The sequence below is a fragment of the Eublepharis macularius genome, chromosome 1 (assembly GCF_028583425.1).
Source record: "Eublepharis macularius isolate TG4126 chromosome 1, MPM_Emac_v1.0, whole genome shotgun sequence".
Classification (NCBI taxonomy): domain Eukaryota; kingdom Metazoa; phylum Chordata; class Lepidosauria; order Squamata; family Eublepharidae; genus Eublepharis; species Eublepharis macularius.
In genome coordinates, this window is record NC_072790.1 from 137,043,502 (window position 1) to 137,063,945 (window position 20,444).

At 43.6% G+C, this 20,444-nt stretch overlaps 1 protein-coding gene across 3 annotated transcripts in view; it reads right to left on the reverse strand.

Moving 5' to 3' along the window:
- The window catches only part of PRKN (parkin RBR E3 ubiquitin protein ligase), a 1,286,511-nt gene that overhangs the window by 545,952 nt on the left and 720,115 nt on the right, over positions 1–20,444 (reverse strand). For all 3 annotated transcript variants that reach the window (XM_054972198.1, XM_054972190.1, XM_054972207.1), the window contains one exon: positions 4,604–4,719. In XM_054972198.1, the coding sequence (XP_054828173.1) occupies positions 4,604–4,719 (116 nt within the window). The remainder of the gene's footprint in view (positions 1–4,603; positions 4,720–20,444) is intronic.

Here is a 20,444-nt window from a genome sequence, read left to right on the forward strand (position 1 = left end):
TTAGGCTCATCCTGAATTGGGCAGGGGGTTGGACTAGAAGGTCTGTAAGGCCCCTTCCAACTCTGTGATTCTGTGATTCTGATCCACACACTGCAACTCCTGAACTCAACTTATGTATCTGGGCACTGCTTATAGAACATGGAACATTTTTAAGAAAGCTATTCTGGAGATCTTGGATTTTAATATCTGACCAAGCAGACTAATGTTGCTTCCAGGACTTGAAATCCTGAAATCTTCCAATCAACGGGTTGGATTCTACACGCTCTATTGTGAGTGCAAAATCACGAGTGATAATTATTTCTGGTTAATTATAGTGGATGTAATTTTGTATACAGGCATTCTGATAGTAAAATTGACATGGAGAAAATAATAATGCAAGGGCAACACTGCCTTTCAATTGGGGTAAGAATTCCCATCAGTAATTTTATAGTGGAAACATATTTGCAACCTCTAATGCAGTATGGCTGATGCCTGCAGTATACCAAATCTTTTCAGTACTTTCCTCCCAGCGGCTGGGTGACACTCCAGACCCAGGGATGGCACAAGCTATTGAAGTTATTCAGGATAGTGTGCCTGAAAGATGAATTGTAAAAGAGACAGATGACAGTTTTATAACTCTCCAACATTTGTGAAATGATGGACACCCCTCTATTCTTCTCAAAGCTGACTTATCTTTTAACCTATCAGAAAGGTTCATTTTCTACAGCAAACGGCCATCAGCAGTCAAGGGAGCATCAGCAGCACTAAGAAACAGTTTAATGGACTCTATTGTGTTGTGTTGTGCCCAAGGTGAAAAAAACATCTCTTTATCATCAAGCTATATATATCTATATATATATAGATAGATAGATATATATAGATATATATAGATATATATAGATATAGTATGATTTCCAGAAATCATAGCTTTTTCTAATAAACTTATAACTGGTCCCCTTCATCTCTTTCAAAAACATTGTTTTTATTTAACATACTGTTCGATCTTGTAAAATGCAGGCCAGTTGGCACTGAGCTACTATAAATATTTATAGGGAATTATATGGCATGTTATCAGTTGGAAGGTGTCTTCCAGATCTCTTTCTCCTATAAACTACTGTTGAATGCATGAGAAAGAGAATGTAGGAAATTTCACTGCAATTATATCTAGCAACAATGCATGCTTGACATCAAATGTTACATGAAACTTTTTTCTTAATAGAAACTTGGCAAATGCTTGGGGAAAGATGGGAAAGCAGGAAAAACAATTTACATTTTGTGACTGGCGGTAAACTTTATATTTGAACAAGCCTCATTCTATGTTATATTCTGCACTTGTATATGCACGGTTTAATGGTACTGAGGGTAGCCTGATGGAGATTATTGTCTTCTGAGAAGAGCTGGCATCTTTGTTGCTACCCGCCCCCCCCCCCACACACACACACATATTGGATCTCTTCCCTTGTTGTTCACTGGTATGCATTGGCTGGGCATTTAAGAGAGACCTATATCAGGTTGGAAAGAAAATGATGTGGTGTATCTGTCCCATTTAATGCCACCTGGATATGAGGTCCTCCACCAACTCTGCATAAGTGGCTGGGGAGGAATGTGTGACTATTATTCTCCTTGAGTTCTTCAATTTCTGCAGAAAGCCAGTGCAAACTTTCACTGGCATTGACTATATGCACCTTACATTAGGTACTAAAGATAGATTAGGCATTCTGCTTGTTTATGGCTTCCTATTTCCCCAGTGGGCACCCTCTCTGAGTTGGTAGAGGTATTCTTGGATGTGTGGTAGAGACACCTTGATTGATCATTCTGGGGGACTTCAGCATTCAAGCTGAAAGGGGTCCTAGTGAAAGGGGTCCCAGTTAAAATGGTCTGCCTGCGGAGGCTCATGGATCAAACTAGATTCCAGATTCCTCTGGGAGTCTTTAGGATTTCAAATATGTGCTCTGTTATGGCTGTGTTGGGAGCATGGAAAGTGAAGCTTCTTGAAGTGATCTACAAGGGCACGCCTCATCAGGTCTAAAGAGGGCCAGGAAACATCTAGAATGACACTGGCAGAGAACACAAGCTGAATCTGTCAAATCATGCTCACTGGAAGACCTATGAAGTGGTGGTGATGGCAGCAAAGAAACCTTATTTCTGTGCTACTGTTGCACAAGTTGCCCTGACCTGGGTAGCCCAGGTGAGCCTGATCTCAACAGATCTCAGAAGCTAAGCAGGGTCACCCTTGGTTAGTAATTGGATAGGAGACCTCCAACAAATAGCAGGGTTGCAGAGGCAGGCAATGGCAAACCACCTCTGTTAGTCTCTTGCCTTGAAAACCTTACCAGGGGTTGCCATGAGTCAGATATGACTTGAGGGCACTCTCCACCATTGTACCAGTTAGTTCACAACCATCCCATTTGTTCAAGGTACCTTGGCATCTATTGACTCCAAAATCTGAACCTTCCTGGTCTCAGGATCATTCAATTAGCTGTGATACTTTTACAAAGTTAAAGAAATAAAAACTATTTGCTTCATTCAGCATTGGTTTCAATGGGTTTCCAAGAGCACTTCTCATTTTTGATGAAATTCAGCACATTTTGCAAAATTATTTGCTCTCTTATCCTCTTTAGGTGCTCACAGTCCTCACTCCCCTTTGCCTAGATTGCTGAGTTTGACAATCATGCTGTGTCTTAAGTGCTGATGTCAGAAACATGGTTTGCAATCCGTGTCTGGAAACTGGGGTGGAGGAGAGAGCTGGTTTTATGCTGATTGATTAAATACAGTTTCCTCAGTTCTCCTTGGTGGACTCTGGATTGAATTCATGCGCCCAAACTCATAAGGTGGATTATCGAGCCACAGGCAGCTGCATTAGCAGAAGAGGCAGCAGCAAAGCTCCAAAAGACTCCCTTCAGGCCAGTGCCACCTATTGCCTTTTAAACTGCATAGCTTGTCAAGCACTCCCCTCCTTCAGAGATTCCCAGTGGATTCTCTGGTTTGGCATTGGGGTTCTTTGGTTTGACGATGGGATTCTCTGGTTTGACATTGGGATTCTCTAAGCTTGCAAGAGAGTAATGTTGAACCAGAGAATCCCAAGCAATGTGTGTGTGTGTCGGGGGCAGGCTAGCCATGGAATTTCAAAGCCACTCTCCATGGGAAACAATGGAGAGTGGCTAGAGGCAGCTTGTTCAATGGTCCATAGAATTGGACCTCAGGGTCCAATCCTACTGAAATTTGAGGGGTCTTTAGCAGACAGTCAGGAGTAACTTTGTTCAATTTTTGTGGAGCTGGCTTTAAAAATGCCCCCCCCCCAACATTTCCCCCATAGGCAATAATGATTGGTTAAATCTGCGATTTTCTAACCTGGACCAGAGAATCTGGCCTGGATTTCATGGATATTAGTTTTGTTTTTCCTCCTGAAACCTAGATCTGGATTACCCAGGGTTGTTGTTGTTGTTGCTGTTTTGGTGCACACCCCTAGTCACAAACACTTGTAAAAATCAAAACCATGTTGGGCTGTTACAACCAAGGAGATTAAATAGCAGTGTAGGGAAAAGAGGTTGAAGATTGTAACAACACAGAAGGAAGAGGAAATGGTGCAAAGGAGTAGTAGCAGCAGCAGCAGCTGCTGCAGGGGAACAAAAAAGGTGAACAGCATCCCAACGATGTGTTTGGCAACGTATTCATTTTTAGTAGGCTGCTCTGCAGTACTTAAATGTATTATTTTTGAAATAGCAAAAAATGAGCATATGCAGCAAAATTTAAACAGATTCCTTAAATTCCTATATATAGAGACAGATGAGAATCTGGTATTTATCAGCTTCATCAGACTATCTCCCTAAGTAATCTCTTGTATATTCATCTCAAAAAGTGAACACCAATGTGCCAAAATAACGTGCAGGAGTTTCCCACCATTTGTATTTTTGTATAATAAGCCTTTGTGCAACTGAGAACATGTTCTTAATTATAATGTTTTTTATATATATATATATATATATATATATATATATATATATATATAAAATGTTTATAGTTTATAAGACATTAACAGGAATTTATTTCTTTGTTAATTATAGTTACCCTTTATCACTGAGATCCAAGGCGTGTGTGTCAGTACAGACAATTTCATATTAATACTTAGCTTTTAAATTGGATAGTATCCCACCACTGTTGCATTGAAGGAAGAGAGATGATAGACGTTCTTGTCCAATTTCCTTTCCCACTACAGTCACCTGACCCATGTGGTCTTTTTTTTATGTGAGGGTCTCCCTAGTGATTCAGTTTTAAGGGGCCACATAATACAACCTATTATACTTTAGAATATTCAAAGAACATCTCTGCAGATTAGTTTAGTAATCTTCAAGTAGCTGATATAAACGACAATCCTAAAAACAAGTTTCTGGGAGTAAGCCCATTGAATAAAATGGGACTTAACTCTAAATAGACCTGCCTAGGATTACTCACCAAGTATAGTGACTACTGCTAGAAAAACAGAAATCACATTATGGGAAACCATATCCATATTCCATAGTAAAACAAAACAAAAATAGATTAAAATAAAGATTCAAATGCCCCCAAATGCAAAGTTCTCTGTATTGCCAAGACAGTGTGCTTGACATTCTTTAAACTGACTTACCGAACATCTGTGCAGGTTATACATGAGATGCTCCGACTATTTGTTGTAATGAGGTTCAATGCCACAGATGTCTCACTGTCAGAGGTTGGGTGTGCTCCACATTTAAAGTAGAATTCCTGCAATATTAAAGGAGATAAAAGGAAGATTATGTACTTCCACTTCATGTCCTCTCTTTATCTCAGTCTAAGTGAAGTTTGAGGCAGTAGATAAATCACTACTGCCAGCAGAAAGAGATGATATTCATTAGGAGTGGTTTGGAAAGAATGCCTCACAGCACCTTTCTACAAAGTATATATTTTGCTCACTAAACATCATCTTAAGGAACTATGAAATCTAGGTCCAACAGCACTTTAAATACCAACTAGATTTCTTTAAAGTGCTATTGGACCTAGATCTGGCTCTTCGACTGCAGACAAACACAGCTACCCACCTGAAACTATAATAAGGAAGCATGTTAGTTTGCATAGATTCTGTGTTGATGAAGCAAAATTATATAGAAATACATTATTATTCTGGGCCCATATTGCTCACAAAGAGCAATCCACGTGTGGAAATTTCATTCTATATGTATATTTCCCAGTGCATAAACAAGAAGCTGTTATTGGTATGAGAGATTTGCTAATTTCCATGTGCCCACTGAAATAAAACCTTGGAAGACTCAGTTAGGGCCAGGTCAGGGGTATATTGAAATCCAAGCTGAGCCCAAGCTCCCTGAGGTCTGGAAGACTGTACAGATAAGGTAGATTTGGAATAAAATATGTTTTTCATATAGCTGATGGTAAAAATATATTTTAAAAATATTTATATTAAGGCCTATCTGTCATTTTGAACTTTGTTATGAAAGCACATGCCTCACAGTGCTTCACATTTATATTGCTCTTTTTTCTTAGCAAAATGCTTAGAGGCAGTGATTAGCAAAGAGTGAATTTGTGTATTTGCTAAGAACACTGGGGATATGATAATGCATAAGTGGGCCAAGTAATTAAGAAACAGCCACATGATATAAAGCTCCTTACTCACACCACTTTGTGAGTAAAGCACATCACTGACATCAATGGCAAACATATTTTTAAAACTAATAAAGTCAAGATTTCACATTATAGTCTTATAATGAAATATGAGAACAAAACTAAAATGGGCATACATGAAGTGAAATGTTGCATGTCGAAAGGTCAACAGACAAGAAATGTGTATGAACATTTCATAAGTACCATACAGGGAAAAAGCAATATTTCTTTCCCAAGTGTGTTGAAATGACCACAGAAACATGGTGACAGAATGAAAGTAACACAGCTAAAGAGTATGCCCCTTGAGAGCTTCTGTGCCAAAAAATATGAAGTACAAAAACAACTCACAGTGCTGTAAACCCAGCAGAATTGTCTACCTCTATGGGTATGACAAACAGTGAACACAGCCTATAAATATCCCAGCAACAGAAACTAGAGAGTCTATACAGAACACAGTGTGCTGCATGTTGGACACAATAAGGAATATAATCTTCTTGATGAGAAGCCTTCTGTTTTGTTTTCTGGGTATCTGCTTTCCAGTCTCCATGCTGCTTGTCAACAGCCAAATAATTTACACTTAGTGAAGTTGGAAATGCAGCTGCGGGATGTAATTTGATCCTATTCATGTAAATCAGGCATTCTCAAAATTTGTCAAGCCTATAAATAGCAAGAGAACAATGTAGAAAATCTCATCAGCACCTTTGTTCTTGATGGCATGCACTCCACGCTGGCTGCACTATTCGTCATGCAAGAATATCATAAACAAGTGGGAGCCAGCCCAGGCAGAAGAGACTATTGAGGACAAACTGGGATTTAGATATAAGCACTTGCTTGCCTGTTTAACAGGAAAGGTGTTCAGATCAAAATGTCAAGATAAAAAAAAAGTTGCCCTGGGGTGCATGCATGCCTTTTTTCAATTTCAGACTGGATGTATCATCAAATGATTGGATATGTATCACCAATATTGAAGCTTAATATACTATATTAAGTTCAGAGACCTCCTTACAAAAGATCATTCTCACATTTGCTACCAATTATCAAACATTTTTGTTTGACATGGGAAAGCTGCTGTATAGAGACCATACTACCTTGCCTGAAACCACCATAGATGGACAAACTACTTCACAGTTCACAGTTGGGGAACACCCTTCCTTGATAAGAGTGCCAGGGTATTTTAGGTGACTAGTTGAGATCTTTATTTTTAGAAGGATATACAGTTTGCAATCCAAAACAAGATTACAGCTGAACATAAAGAAGACAAAAGTAAGGACTACTGAGAAATTCTACAATGTTAAGCCTGACAATGAAGAAACTGGAATTGTTAAAGATCTTCTATTCCTTGGCTGAATCAACTACCAAATGGGAGACTGCAATCAAGAAATCAGAAGGAGTTTGAGACTTGGAAGGGAAGCCATGAAGGAATTTAAGAATAAGGACATGTTCCTAGGGACCAAGATTAAGGTAATTCATATTATGGTATTCCCCTTTACTATGAATGAATGTGAAAACTGGACAATGAAGAAAGCTGATTCATTTGAAATTTGGTGCTGGAGGAGAATTTTAAAGATACCATGGCCAGCCAAAAATACAAATAAGTGGGTTCTAAATCAAATCATGCCTGAATTCTCCCTAGAAGCTAAAATGACAAAGCTGAGGCTATTGTACTTTGGTCACATCCTGAGAAGACAAGTCTTCTGGAAAAGAGGAAGACCCAAAATGTGATGGCTTGACTCAATAAAGGAGGTCACATGCTGCAGTTCGCAAAATCTGAGCAGGGCTGTTAATGATAGGACACTTTGTAGGTCTTTCATTCATAGGGTTACCATAAATCAGAAGCAACTTGACAGCACGTAATATACACACACAAATTTTGATGGATTACAGATTATTTTGGTATTATCTTACTGCTTAAAAGTTCTACTGTGTAAATTTTAATGCTGTTCATGACAGTTTGTAGGCTGTGATTTTGGTACCTTGCATACTTGGATTTATGATCTACTTAAATCAGTGGGACTGTCTAAGCAGATGTGCATGGGATCAAGCTATATATTTCTCATCCCTGCTGTCACCTGCCGCCCCCTGGTCCCACTCACCTGGGTGGCAGAGGAGAAGGAACAGAGGTGGGGAGAAGCACATGCACAAAGTCCAGCACTCCCCCATCACCCCAGCAACAGAGCTGAGTGCTGTGAAAATTCAGCATGCGCAGTGACTCCTCCATTCCAACATGACACAGATGCCATGGTGCACAGAGCTCAGTGAAAACTGCCTCCAGAGGGGCAGTTTCCACAGCACTCTGCCTCAACATGCCCCATGAGCCCTCTGTTGAACTGGAAAATGACATCATTTTCTGGCACAACAGGGGAGTGAGGGAGCACACATGCACTATGCCCGCACATGAGCGGCAAGTACCCCATTGTTCCCCACCCCCACTTTGGCCTCTGAGGATGCTGGCAAGTCTCACATCTCTCTGCATTGCTGAAATCGGCTTTGAGACACTTCCCAACAGATAGTGGTGGGAGGCCTGTCCAGCAGCATCAGCAGTGTGTGTGTGTGTGTGTGTGTGTGTGTGTGTGGTGGGGAGGAAACTCTTGGGCAATAGCAGTGACAGAGGGAGGCATGGGGACACCTACTGGGCAGCGGTGGCTGGGAGGGCTGAGGGAAATGACCCTGATCCCTGGGCCACTCCTCACCTGTGGCATCATATATGTCAGGGCTTGTTGCTACCACTGCTGGGCAGGGCCTGAGCTGGGCTGGCCCTGACATCAGAGGGGCACCAGGGATACTGCAGGACCCTGCTCTGTGGAAGGAGGGGCAGTATACATCATCCAGACTCCCTCTCAGTCCACTCACTGGCCTGCTCAACCTGGCCTGCTTACCCCCTGTGTCCTCCATCATCTCCTCCTCCCAGAACTCATCTCCATTCTTGCACTGCTCTGCTTTCACTCCACATCATCACTCCTTACTCACACCCACCGCCCCAGAGCTCTTCCTAGCCACCTTATATAGGGTTTCCTTTCCCAGCCCCGCCCTCCTTCTAGGCTTGTTCCCTCTCCTGACTTGGCCCAGTTGTGCCTTCCCTCAGGTGTTTCCCTCCTACCACTAATCCCTTCCTGGCTTCCTTGCCTTGCTGGCAGGGTGGGGTTGAATGCGAGCCATCCCCAGCTGAGGTCTCCTTGGCCTTGCTCACGAGGAGCTGCCCCAGCCAGCTTCTGGGCTGCCTGCTCCTTGATGCTGGGCGGGGCTACCCATCTCCTCCCCCAGAATGCCTGTGGCAGCTCCACCTGGAGGGGCTTGGCTCCTAGCCACTCCTGAGCCAGGCTGCTGTCCTCTAGCCAGGGTGTGGCTCTGGGCTGTAGTGGCTGCTTCTCCTCCTTGGCAGGTAAGGGCTCTGTTTGGGCTTTTGCTGGGTCCCTATTCCCCCTGCCTTGGCCCTTTTCCTCTAGCCTGCTTAGCCCCCTCTCTTCCCCCTGGAGGGTGGGACTAGCTGGCTTCTCCCTGCTCCTTCCAGCCTTCTGAGGCTTAGGCCTTTTGCCCCTTCCCCCTGGAGTAGGCAGGTTCTGGCTCTGTTTGCCAGTCAGAGCAGTTGAACTGTTGTCTCCCGGCTGCCCCCTGCCGCTGTCTGTCAGCAAGTCCAGGGGCTGGGCTGCTGACCCCGGACAGTATAGCACAGTGCAAGGCGGGAGATCTTGTACTGATCTATACCATGCTACTTACACACAGCATCAGGCTCCTTGTGGACAGCTGAACAGCCTATTGAGGGTTTAGAAAACTGCTCTCAACCAACAGTAGGCAAAGAATGAGCCAAGTAAGGTTGCCAGGTCCCCTTATCTTCCCAGTGGGAGGGGGACTGGGCACTCACCTTCCAAACGTCCTTGCGTGTACAACGCGCACCTGCACTTGCAGCGCAATGACATCACTTCTGGGAGTGATATCATTGCACAGGTCCCAGGATCATTCCTGCACTTTGCACTATGCTGGTGCAAAGTATAGGAGTTCTCCCAGGGCCTATGTAATAACGTTACTCCTGGCAGTGATGTTTTCACACCACTCCAGGACTGTGCCCCAGGAGGCTCATTCCCTCACCTTTCCCCCCTGTTGGCAAGGTGAGTGGTGGCAGGGAGCAGAAGCTGGGAATAAGGGATCCCCCATCCCCAATGGGGAGAACAGAAAGCCAAGTCGGGTATTACATAGTAGAGTAACACCCCGCTTCCTTTAACTTAATGGTTTATTTATTAACACTGAAATTTCAGGACAGATAACTTGGCTTGGAAAAGGAGACAGAACAATACTTAACTCTAAGCTGTTTCTTGTCCTCTAGGCCCAGGCTTGTCATGGCCTGATTCTGAATGGTTTATATAGGCCCAGTATTCCTGTAGGTAACTAACAGCGAAGTGAAACTTTGTCTTTCCTGCTCTCTAGCTTGCACAGCCTTCTGGGTTAGCCTCTTAAGAAGGCGACATGCAACAGCTGGCAAATGTCTCTGCCTCCAAAACCATTGTTCTACCTTGAACAATGAGGCAGCAGCCTTTTTGCCTGCTTATGTTGCCCCATTTACTTTCACTACAAAGGACCCTCCTAATTAATCATAAAGCCAACTCCTAGTTTTATTATCTAAGACAATGTTGCCCTTACTTTTAATGGGTTATTTTATGGGTTGTGCGCACCCATGTAATTAAGATCTGCACAGGGAAGTATTTCATATATGCTGTTTTAAGGATCACACAATTTTGGCCTCTTAAAAAACAATTTTGTAATTTTGTTCTTTATTATAATTTTCATTTCCCATCATACCTGTCTTTGTGGTTGTAATTAAAAATCTGAAAATATATAGCATTGTAATTCTTGTACATTACTGTTGCCATCAACAAAGCATAATAATGTGGGGAAGCTGGCAATGCAGGCAGGATGTCAGCTCTAGGGACGGCATTCCATGGCAGATACGTAGATCCCCAAGCCCATCACAGCAAGCACTCCAGTGCATTGGCTGAAAGACTTTTATTTAGAGATCCATTAAGTTCATGGGTACATCCATAGATGGGGAAGTTGGCAGGAATGATTATACAGGCAAAAGCACTATTGATATAGGAAGCTTCCACCCTCCCCTTGAGCAGTTTGCATTTAGGAGCGAAAACCTAAGAAGTTACATGAGAACACAATAGCTTTTGCCTAGGCAAGATTACAAAGGAATCAAAGTCTTTTTCTCTCCCCTGTGAAATGGTTACATTCTTGTTTTGCAGCTGCAAGGTCAACAGACAGCCTACAGTTTAAAGATAACATGCTGAGTATGTATCTTTGTGAAGCAAAGCACTTTCAGTTTTAGACAGGCTAATTCTGGTATGAATTACATATTATTATATGAATACAATGCAACTTAGAACAGTATTAATATGGCATGAGATCAGAACATCAGAGAACACATAAATGGCATGGATGGGTGCATACATGACACAGGACAGCCATCTTGGAAGAGGGGAACAGAGTTTAAGGCCGATTCCAGATGGGCACAAATAGAGCGAGTGCTTTCGCTTTTTCAGCGACCTCACTCGTAAAAACCTGCAATTTCCCGTCCCGGCTTACCTGCGGTCCATGGCGCTCAGTTGTGCTCTATAAGCGAACGGTGTGAACGCGGTATTGCGGGTTTGCACACTTCTGGATGCTTCGTCGCCACGGAGAGGCCCTCCCCTTTCCCTCCTTCCTTTGCCGGCCAGCCGGCAACAATGTTCCCTTAATTTTTTTTTTAAAAACTGGGTGCCATTTGTGCAGTCGCATGTTTGCGCACATCAAACTGCGCAAATGTGCACAAACGCACAAAAGTGCACAAAAGTCGACGCTGCATATTCGCATATCTGCGCGTTTGCGCATTTGCGCAAAACACGTAAAAAATTTTTTTTAAAAAAAAACGAAATGCAAACCAATGAAGGCCCCCGACGTCAACTGTGACAGGGAGGAAACAACCAATCCCGAGTACCTCAGTTGGCCGTGCGAACATCCAGAAGCGGGACGGCACGGCACGCTGTGAGACAAAGTGGATGGAGACGAAAGTGAACGCGTGGCCGGTAAGCGATTATTTCCACAGAAAAACCACAATTTCTGGCCATCTGGAATCAGCCTAAATGTTCTTTTTGTCAAGGCAGCCTGAAACTGCCTTTGGGAAAGGGGCATGTGTGCTTTGAACATTTAATTTTTCTTCTATATTGAGACTGGGCATTGGGATAATGTGGAAAGTGAGAACTGAACGGTATCAACATGTGCCTCCATCCTACTACAATCAATTATCCAGCTCAGGCAGGCTCCCTAGCTTTCTATGGCTATTAACTTGAAAAGGAAGGCAACTGCGAGAGGGAAGGGGATTTCATAGGAAATGTGAGTAAGCACGCTGCCACCTTGAGAATAGAATGTGTCGCTGGTTGAGGTGACTGGGCAGTCAACTGGCTGCCGGATGGGTGGAGGCTGGGAAGTGGAGTCTGAGCTCTGTTCTCTTTGGCAAGGGCCTGCACTTTTGTGCCCTCCGCCAACAGACTGGCTGGAAGAGAAGAGAGGAGGCAGGGAGCCTGAGCCTGAGCCCCACTCTCCTTGCCAAGAGCCCATGCTTGCCCTCCCCTCCTACCAGATACTGAGACACCAGTCAGTCACGCAGCATATCAGCAGCCATAGCAACCTGCTGGTGCCATGGCCCACTCACCAAAATCCTTGTGTACCCAGGCACACCACCAGCTGGTGCCGCTGCTCATCTTGCTTGCCCCAGCCATTCCTCCTCCTGATTGTGCAAATTACTGGACATGAATATCTTTAAAGTTTTCTCAGACAGTGCAAGAAAATACTGGACTGTATTCTATATATTCTTCTATATAGAAGAAAAAACTGAACACTTGGCAACCATAGGTGCAATACGGAAGTGACAGGTTGCACTGGAGGCCAATTCTGCAAGGATCAGCTCAAAACTTCTTCCTCGTAGTAACAACATAATAATATGGCCAACTGGATGAAACTACATCAAGAATCAACAATGAAGACATTTGGCTTACGTCTTGTCTTGAATTCTGCTGGTTTCTACTGCCTTGCCCTCCTGTAGCACCTCTTTCTTCCTCTCTGCCATAAATTACCACCTGTCTTTGCTTTCCCCAGAGATTTTGCCAGACTACAGCCAGGACCGGCGCCACTGTTGAGGTGGTGAGGCAGGGGCCGCAGGGGCCGCAGGGCTGGAGGGGGCGCTGGAGGGGGTGCCGGGGGTGGAGGTGTGCACCCCGCGCCGCCGCCAGCCAGCCCCATGCCGCTGCTGCTGCTGCTGCATGCCCCCAGGCAGGCACAGCAGCAACAGGACAGGGACGGCTGGTGGCATGTGGCGCGCGGGTGGCCTCCTTGCGCCGCCTCAGCCACCCTGCGGCAGCAATGAGGAAAGAAACCAGAACAAAACAAAAGACAATCATTTTTGTTTTCATTGTAGGTTATTTAGTTGGATAATTTGTTTTATTTTCATATTAATTACAATAATTACAAAGCACCCCATTATTGTAATTAATCACAAAAGAAATGCACAAGTCTATTTAATGCATCTACTCAGGCAGCACTGCCTTCATTGACATACCACTGTTTACCTTCAGTGACGTTATTTTAGAGACAAATTTGACTGGCTGTATATTATCAATATAACAATGAAGCAAGCTATTTTTTAAGGGCATCAAAGATGCCACCCATTTGGATTGCAAACAGCAGCAATCTGGTCTAGAAAACGTAAACTTTGCAGAAACATTTCAGCCACTGAAAGCATCTTTCTTGCATGCATTTGTCTCAGCCTGCAGAAGCATATCAAAGGAAATGAGACTTATGGCACATTGCTATGCAGTTATTCCATAGGATTGCACTGCCAAACTTCCTCTTTTGGAACATCCTAGTTACATGGAAGCCACCTTCCAAATATCCACCTAACACTTTACAAACCATAACGATATATCCATTTTTTACTCAAATAATAAAGCATATCCACATTTTTCATGTTTTCAAACGCAAATCACTTTTGCACCACAGATTGAAGGGCAAGCAATACAGCAATTGACATCTGAATTTTGAAAAAAAAAAGGCATAAGCTAGAATGTTACATAGCAGGCCATGATAATATTGGTGATCATTGTGTTGATCTTTGAGCTTTCTCAAAACATTTACAGATAAACATACAACCAGACACTCTTAGGTTCCTATGAATCACCAGCTATACTCAAAGTCACCATCGACAAAAAGATATAAAAATGTAAGAAAAATGTGAGGGTCTCCAGTATCTGCTTTCCGTCTGCACACTGACTGAACCGCCTGCCCTTTTCAGAATGCCTCTGGCTACAAAGAAGACGGAGCTGCTATTCATGATAAAAGCTCTTTGGGCTCACTCTCCTCTGCCAATTCTTCATCAAGGCTGCCCAGTTCCAGTATGCTTGGTCTCAGTTAATATATCATCTCTGGCTTTTGCAGGAGAGAGGTGGGAGAAGATATTAAAGCACTTCTAAATATATTTTTGAATGAGATGCTAGGGCAAGAGAGAAAAGTTATAATTCCATTTGTAATTCCTCCCTCCCCGCCATGCTTCAGTTTCACAATACTATTATGAAAATTGCAAGGGCTATACATGTTATTTTGACTACAATTAGAACTGGTTCAAAAGAAGCCATTTCAGGATCTCAGAAGTGATGCCCCAAAGGTGCAGAGGAATGAGCCATTTCTTAGTACCAGAGAGCCTGGTTAGGCATTACTTTTGCCCATAGGCATGCACTAGTTTTACTGTGCTCCCTGCAGTCACACAACAGCTGCAGGAACTGCATCTAAAAAGGGTGAGAGCGCAAAAATGACACTGCAGAGGCCCCTCTCCCTCTACAGTGTTTTCTCACAGGAAAACCACAACGGGATTATCTCACCAATGTTTCTGATCCATGTGCACAAATTCACCATGTGGAGAAGAAAAATTGGCATCTTCAGTTAAAATAAGTAAGCTTGGGGCACGGGGTGGGGAGAGAGAGACGAACAAAAAACCTCTGCTTGACACTCTGAGGATCCACCAGCAGTCAAAATAACGCTACTTGGCTAACAAACCTGTGGTCTGAATCATTTTACGGCAACTTCATGTGTTTATATGTTCCGAGGCTCAAGAAGTCAGACTTTGATTGCTTTGAACCTTGAATATGTGGCAGCTTCAAGGGCGTTAACTCACAAGGACACAGCTGCAAAAGATATGGCTGGAAAAGTCAGGGAAGAAAGTGGAAGACACAGAAGAGTAAAGGATCTGAGCAGCAACACTAAGGTATGAATTGGGGGAGGGACATGCAAATAAATCGCCAATGTGGGGATTCAAGGGACAGCCTTACAGTAGCTTGTCTCCTTTTTCCATGGGGACAGAGGGTGGCACTTGGGGAAAAGTTATTGACATGCCATCCGTTGGTCTGTAGCATCTCACAAGGGGCAATACTCTCCCCTCTGCTGTTCAATCTTTATATGCGCCCCCTCACCCAGCTGGTACGAAAGTTTGGACTGGGTTGTCACCAGTAAACAGATGACACCCAGTTGTATCTGTTGATGGACAGCTGACCTGACTCTCTCCTGGATGTCCTAATTAGAGCTTTTGAGCTCAACTCTGGATGAGTAAAGCAGAGCTGACTGAAGTTGAATCCCATGAAGATGGAGGTCCTGCACTTGGGTTGTGGGCTGTTGGGGTTGGGAATCCAGCTTCCCATCTTGTGCCTATCAGGAGTCTGGGGATGATGTTGGCTACCTCCTTACAAATGGAGGCCCAGGTCATGGCAGTTGCCCAGTCTGCTTTTTTCCATCTACGGCAGGCTAGGCAGCATGCTCCCTACCTTTTGACCTTTGACCTAATGACAGTGATCCATGCAACAGTCACCTCCAGGTTAGACTACTATAACTCACTCTAAGGCTACTATAACTCTGACCTGAAAATTACAGCGGGTCCAGAATGCTGCTGCATGTGTCCTCACAGGTATACCATACAGAGCACATATTACTCCTATTCTGCAGCAGCTACACTGGAGTTCTGGATCAGGTTCAAGGTTTTGGTTTTGACCTGTAAAACCTTTAATGGAGTTAAGGGTTTTACAGATCATCTCTTGCCTAGAGAGCACTGTGAGGTGGGTGGGGCTGAGAGAACTCTGGAGAGCTGTGACTGACCCAAGGTCACACACCTGTCTTTAAGTGGAGGAGTGGGGAATCAAACCAGGTTCTCCAGATTAGAGTCCCCTCGCTCTTAACCACTACACCAAACTGGCTCTCACCCCTCATGAGAAGATCTGACCAGAACAGCTGAAGCTTCCTCCTTTGCATGGGTTTTGGCAGGGAAAAACAGAATGATCCACAATTTTAGGGGTACTGGAGTTTGATATGCTTTTATTGGTTTTTATTGCTGTAAATGTATTTATATTTATATTTACTGTTTTATCCTTGTTGTGACCTGCCCTGAGCCCACTTGTGGAGAAGGCAGGCTAAAATTCAAACAAACAAACAAACAAACAAACAAACAAACAAACGTTTATTTACTCTGAAAGGCCTTCTAAAAGGACAGTTCCTCCTCCTCCTCAGCCCTTTGTGGAGTGGTGGTGGAGACAGTGAAGTAGTTGTAGGTATTTTATATCAATTTGGGGAGGGACTACCAACATGATTGCAGAATTTTGGATTTACAAAATACCTGGTCTTGTTTCTGAAGTTCCCTTTTCCACATGGGGATTAGACAAAGTCATGGAGTACTGGTCCATCAACTAACAACAATGGCTAAATGGAACCTTTATATTCAGACACCACAAACTTCTGAACAGCAGTATGGAGGAGGGAGTCAAATAAGCAAGCATCTTTGGCCGCTGTGCACTGCTTCCATAGGCATCTGGTTGGCTACTGTGTGAAACTTGGTTGCTGGATATCATGACCCCAGCCCCCTTCTCTCATTCCTGGGTGCTGAACACAGCCTTCCCAGAACCCCTAAGAGCTTTCAAGGGCTCTGGATGTCTATTTGTTTGAGGCTTTTCAGCCTCTGGGTTTACTCTGAGGGTGTATACACTTCAGAAAGGAACACTGGAGCATATGCTGAGCAGGAGCCGCTCTTCAGATAGACATTTAAAACAAGCAGAAAAACAAATAAAGCTTGACTGTTCTAAATACATCTAACTAGGCTGGCTAACTACAATTCGCTTCATGGCTGACAGTTCTTACCAAAGGCTTTAACAACAGAGTCCAATCCATGCCATGCAGTTCTTGTCATGCTGGAAAGCAGGAGGCAAAGCCTCTCTCTGACATGCTGGTAGAAAGATACTAACCAGAGAGGTTTCACAGTACAATCAAACAGCCATTTTCAGGCCTGAGTTACATCAGACCACCAGTGCATGAACCAATCAGGGCTTAGATACTTAATAGGCAGTGCTAGTATAAGAAATATGAGGAGTACTGATTCAAAGTGTTCACAGCTGCACTCCACCATATGTTCTTGATTCTTAACAGTGAGAAGTGTTTTACTTAGTACTTTAGTTAGAACAACGTTTCTTCACAAGGTTCCTTATGGCAGTTTAGGTATCCTAGAGTTAATTTAAAACTGTTTCCCCTTCACAACAGACCCAGGGTCCTCCTCAGAGCCAAACCCCTTTTAGAAACTGGGCAGGAATTAATCTTCTCCTCAGAAGATATAACCCTTCTTCTTTTGGCTTGAAAGGGAGTCTCAGCCCACAACCCAATCACTCTTGCCAAAACACACTCCCAGTTCTCTCATGAGTGTAAAGCTGGTTTCAGCCTATGCTGACACTTATATTTTCAATTCTTAAATATAATTCTTCCTTAAGGCAGTAATAATACAGATAAGGCAACAGAGTCCTCTTCCCTCACACCAAAGGGAACATGTCTGACCTTCCCTTACACACTCTCTACAATCCTGTCAGAAACCAACTGACTCACTTCAGACTGGTTCTAAACTGACCAATCAGAGAGGAGGGAGCAGCCTGCCACTCAAGCTCTCCATTCCAAGCATTAGGTAACTCTTTCCCTCTCATCTCTCTGATTGTAATGCACTTAGGAAACCAGCTTTTAAGTGTAGTCCGTCACACCAATACATTAAGAATCTTCCATCTATATCTATATCTATATCTATATCTATATCTATATCTATATCTATCTATAGACTGAACATAGAAGGGGTTGGATCCCACCTAATATTTCTACTGAAATAAAGTGAGGTTAACTAATTCCTCTCTCCCACTGCAGACTTCTGACTCCCTCTTCATGTTGTTCATGAGCATACTCTGCCCCTCAGAAATAGTATTTTGAGGGACATTTTGAGCTGCAATGGGGTTCAAGAGGCAAGGAGTTTACATTCTGATGACATGGTTTCCTGCAGCTTTCATCTCCTTCACATATTTGTGTCTTTTCCCTTCCTCATCATTACACATATGCATTGGTTAAACACTGCCAAAAAAGCAGCACAATGAAATGGGACATATGGGCCAAATCCACACTTCCTTTTTGTTTCCGTGCCTTTTTCGCAACTGCGGCGCTGTTCAAGCAGATACTCACACGTTTCCCATTCCATGTGTTCCCTGCCATCACCGTGCCACAATTGCGCCTCCTTTCCATACCACGTGATAATGGTGGAAATCTGGTTTTGCCCGGACCTTTTTTTTTAAATAAAAAGGGCTTTCATAGCACATTTGCGCAATAAAGAAAGGTCGGTATACTGCAAAACCTACTTTAGTGAGCAGCGGTTTGTGCTGGAAAAGAAACATCAGTTACTTTCCGCTCTCGGCTTTCAATGGAACCTGATTCCCCCTATAAATACTCTGGCTTTTCCCTGGCTCTGCCTACATAAGAGTTGGAATATCAATATAGTGCAAAATTAACTTTTTTTTAAAAAAAAGGAAGTGACGTGCGCTGTCAATGCTGATGATGGAGGAGGGACCCTCCCACTATAATGCTTTACTCAGTGGTGTGTGGAGAACTGATTGCGCCACGAAGACGCACTGGGAGGGTGAATGTGATGATGCACAACATGGTAGCGGAATGAACCCAACTGCCATGACTGAGCAAATAAGCGGATGGTGAGTGCGTGTGGATTTGGCCATGACTGCATCAAAATTCTCTGGGCATGATTTTTTACTAATGTGTAACAGCACTTCTGTGGTTTGATAAAACAAGGAGGGAAAAAAGCAACCTCAACTTGATTATATATCCAGTTGTATGTACATTTTCCCCATAGTGTATCATTCCTGTGGTGGGGATGTTTATTATCATTTCAAATTTTAGCATGCACATTTTCCTGAAAAATGAAATGGGGAGAAAGAACAATTATTCAAGAGTGCACTAGATAAAAACTGAATAGGATTTCCAAGATAATCTATTTCTCTAATCCAAAAGATTTTCTCAATTGAATGTCAAAAACTGGCTGCAAATTTAGAATACCTAAATATCAGTCATGATATCTGTTCAACGTAGAGAGTGACAGGTAACTTTATTACAATATATTCACCCACAGGTCCCCTTGCAACTAGCAGCAACTCAAGGAAAGGATGATCTTACATTTCAAATGTCTAGAAAATGCAAGTGTGTGTGTGGTTCAGAATAAAATTTCCTCAGCTCAGCAACCCCAAGCCCATTATAAACCAGACCAAATGCCTCTCAAATTTGGGCTCAGTGATATTCCACTTAAGTATTTCTATCATCTTGCCACACTTTTTGCATAGTGCAACCTCCCCCTCCCCCAACACCTGATTGCTGAGTGACCCTATTGAATGGGTGTGTCATGGGGTTGGGATTGGAGCTAGATCTTCCTTGGATTGAAAGATCTCCAGAGAAGTTTCCTGATTGCAAGTCTGTAGTAGTGCTGCTGTCAGATGTATTTGGGGGAAAGGGAAGGACAAATGTGGGGGGGGGTTACGATGGAGTGCACATGTTAAAAATCCTGGAAGGGCTGTACACACAGGAGCACTACTATCAAGGGTTAATCCCTTGCAGAATCAGAGAGCTGAGTGACAGGCTCCTCCAAGGGATCTGATTGGGTAGCAGGAGTGGAAAGAGGCGGGCCTGTTTTCAGTTCTAGAAGAGAGAGATCGAGTATGAAAAGCTGAGGATGGAGTCCTTAGAAAGAACAGTTCTAACATCAACAGGAGAAAGGGGGAAAGATGGCAAGGAGGTATGAGAAGTGACTGCAGACTAGACATGGGCACGGAACAAAAAAAACCTGAACCACAAACCACGGAACTGGACCAGTTATGAACCAGTTCGTGGTTTGTGGGGTTTAAATGCCCTTTTCTGGCCTTAACAGCGGCAGGGGGGGGGCATTTAACAGTTTAAAGGGCCCTTTCCTGCCTTGTAAGCGGCAGGTCCCTTTAAACTATCAGCTAGCAGGCAGCAGGGAGGGATCCTGCGATAGTTTAAAGGGACCTGCTGCGGCAGGGCCCTTAAAGGAGCAGTTTAAATGCCCCATTTAAACTGTCCCTATAAAAACAAACCAGCAAACCAGCATGGAAAGGAGCTTCCACGAACCCTGGTTTGCAAACCCCAAACTGGCCTGGTTCGTGGGGTTTTTTTGGGTTGTATTTAGGTTCGTGCCCATCTCTAGTGCACACCCCCAAATGGACCAAGAAGAGGGAATTGATCTTCTAAGGAGAAGAAATTTTCCCTACCCAGTCAAACAGGGAGGTAACTCTGGAGAGTAAAGAGATCCCTGGTTGGGTGTGGTTGGAAACTGCCTGTGGAGACCTTCAGAGTCAGTTAAGGACTGAAGGAAAGCTCTGGTTTGTGGAGAGAAGGGGACTGGGATACTACAAAGTGGCTACCAGCATTCCTTACACCAAAAACCAAGGGAAGAA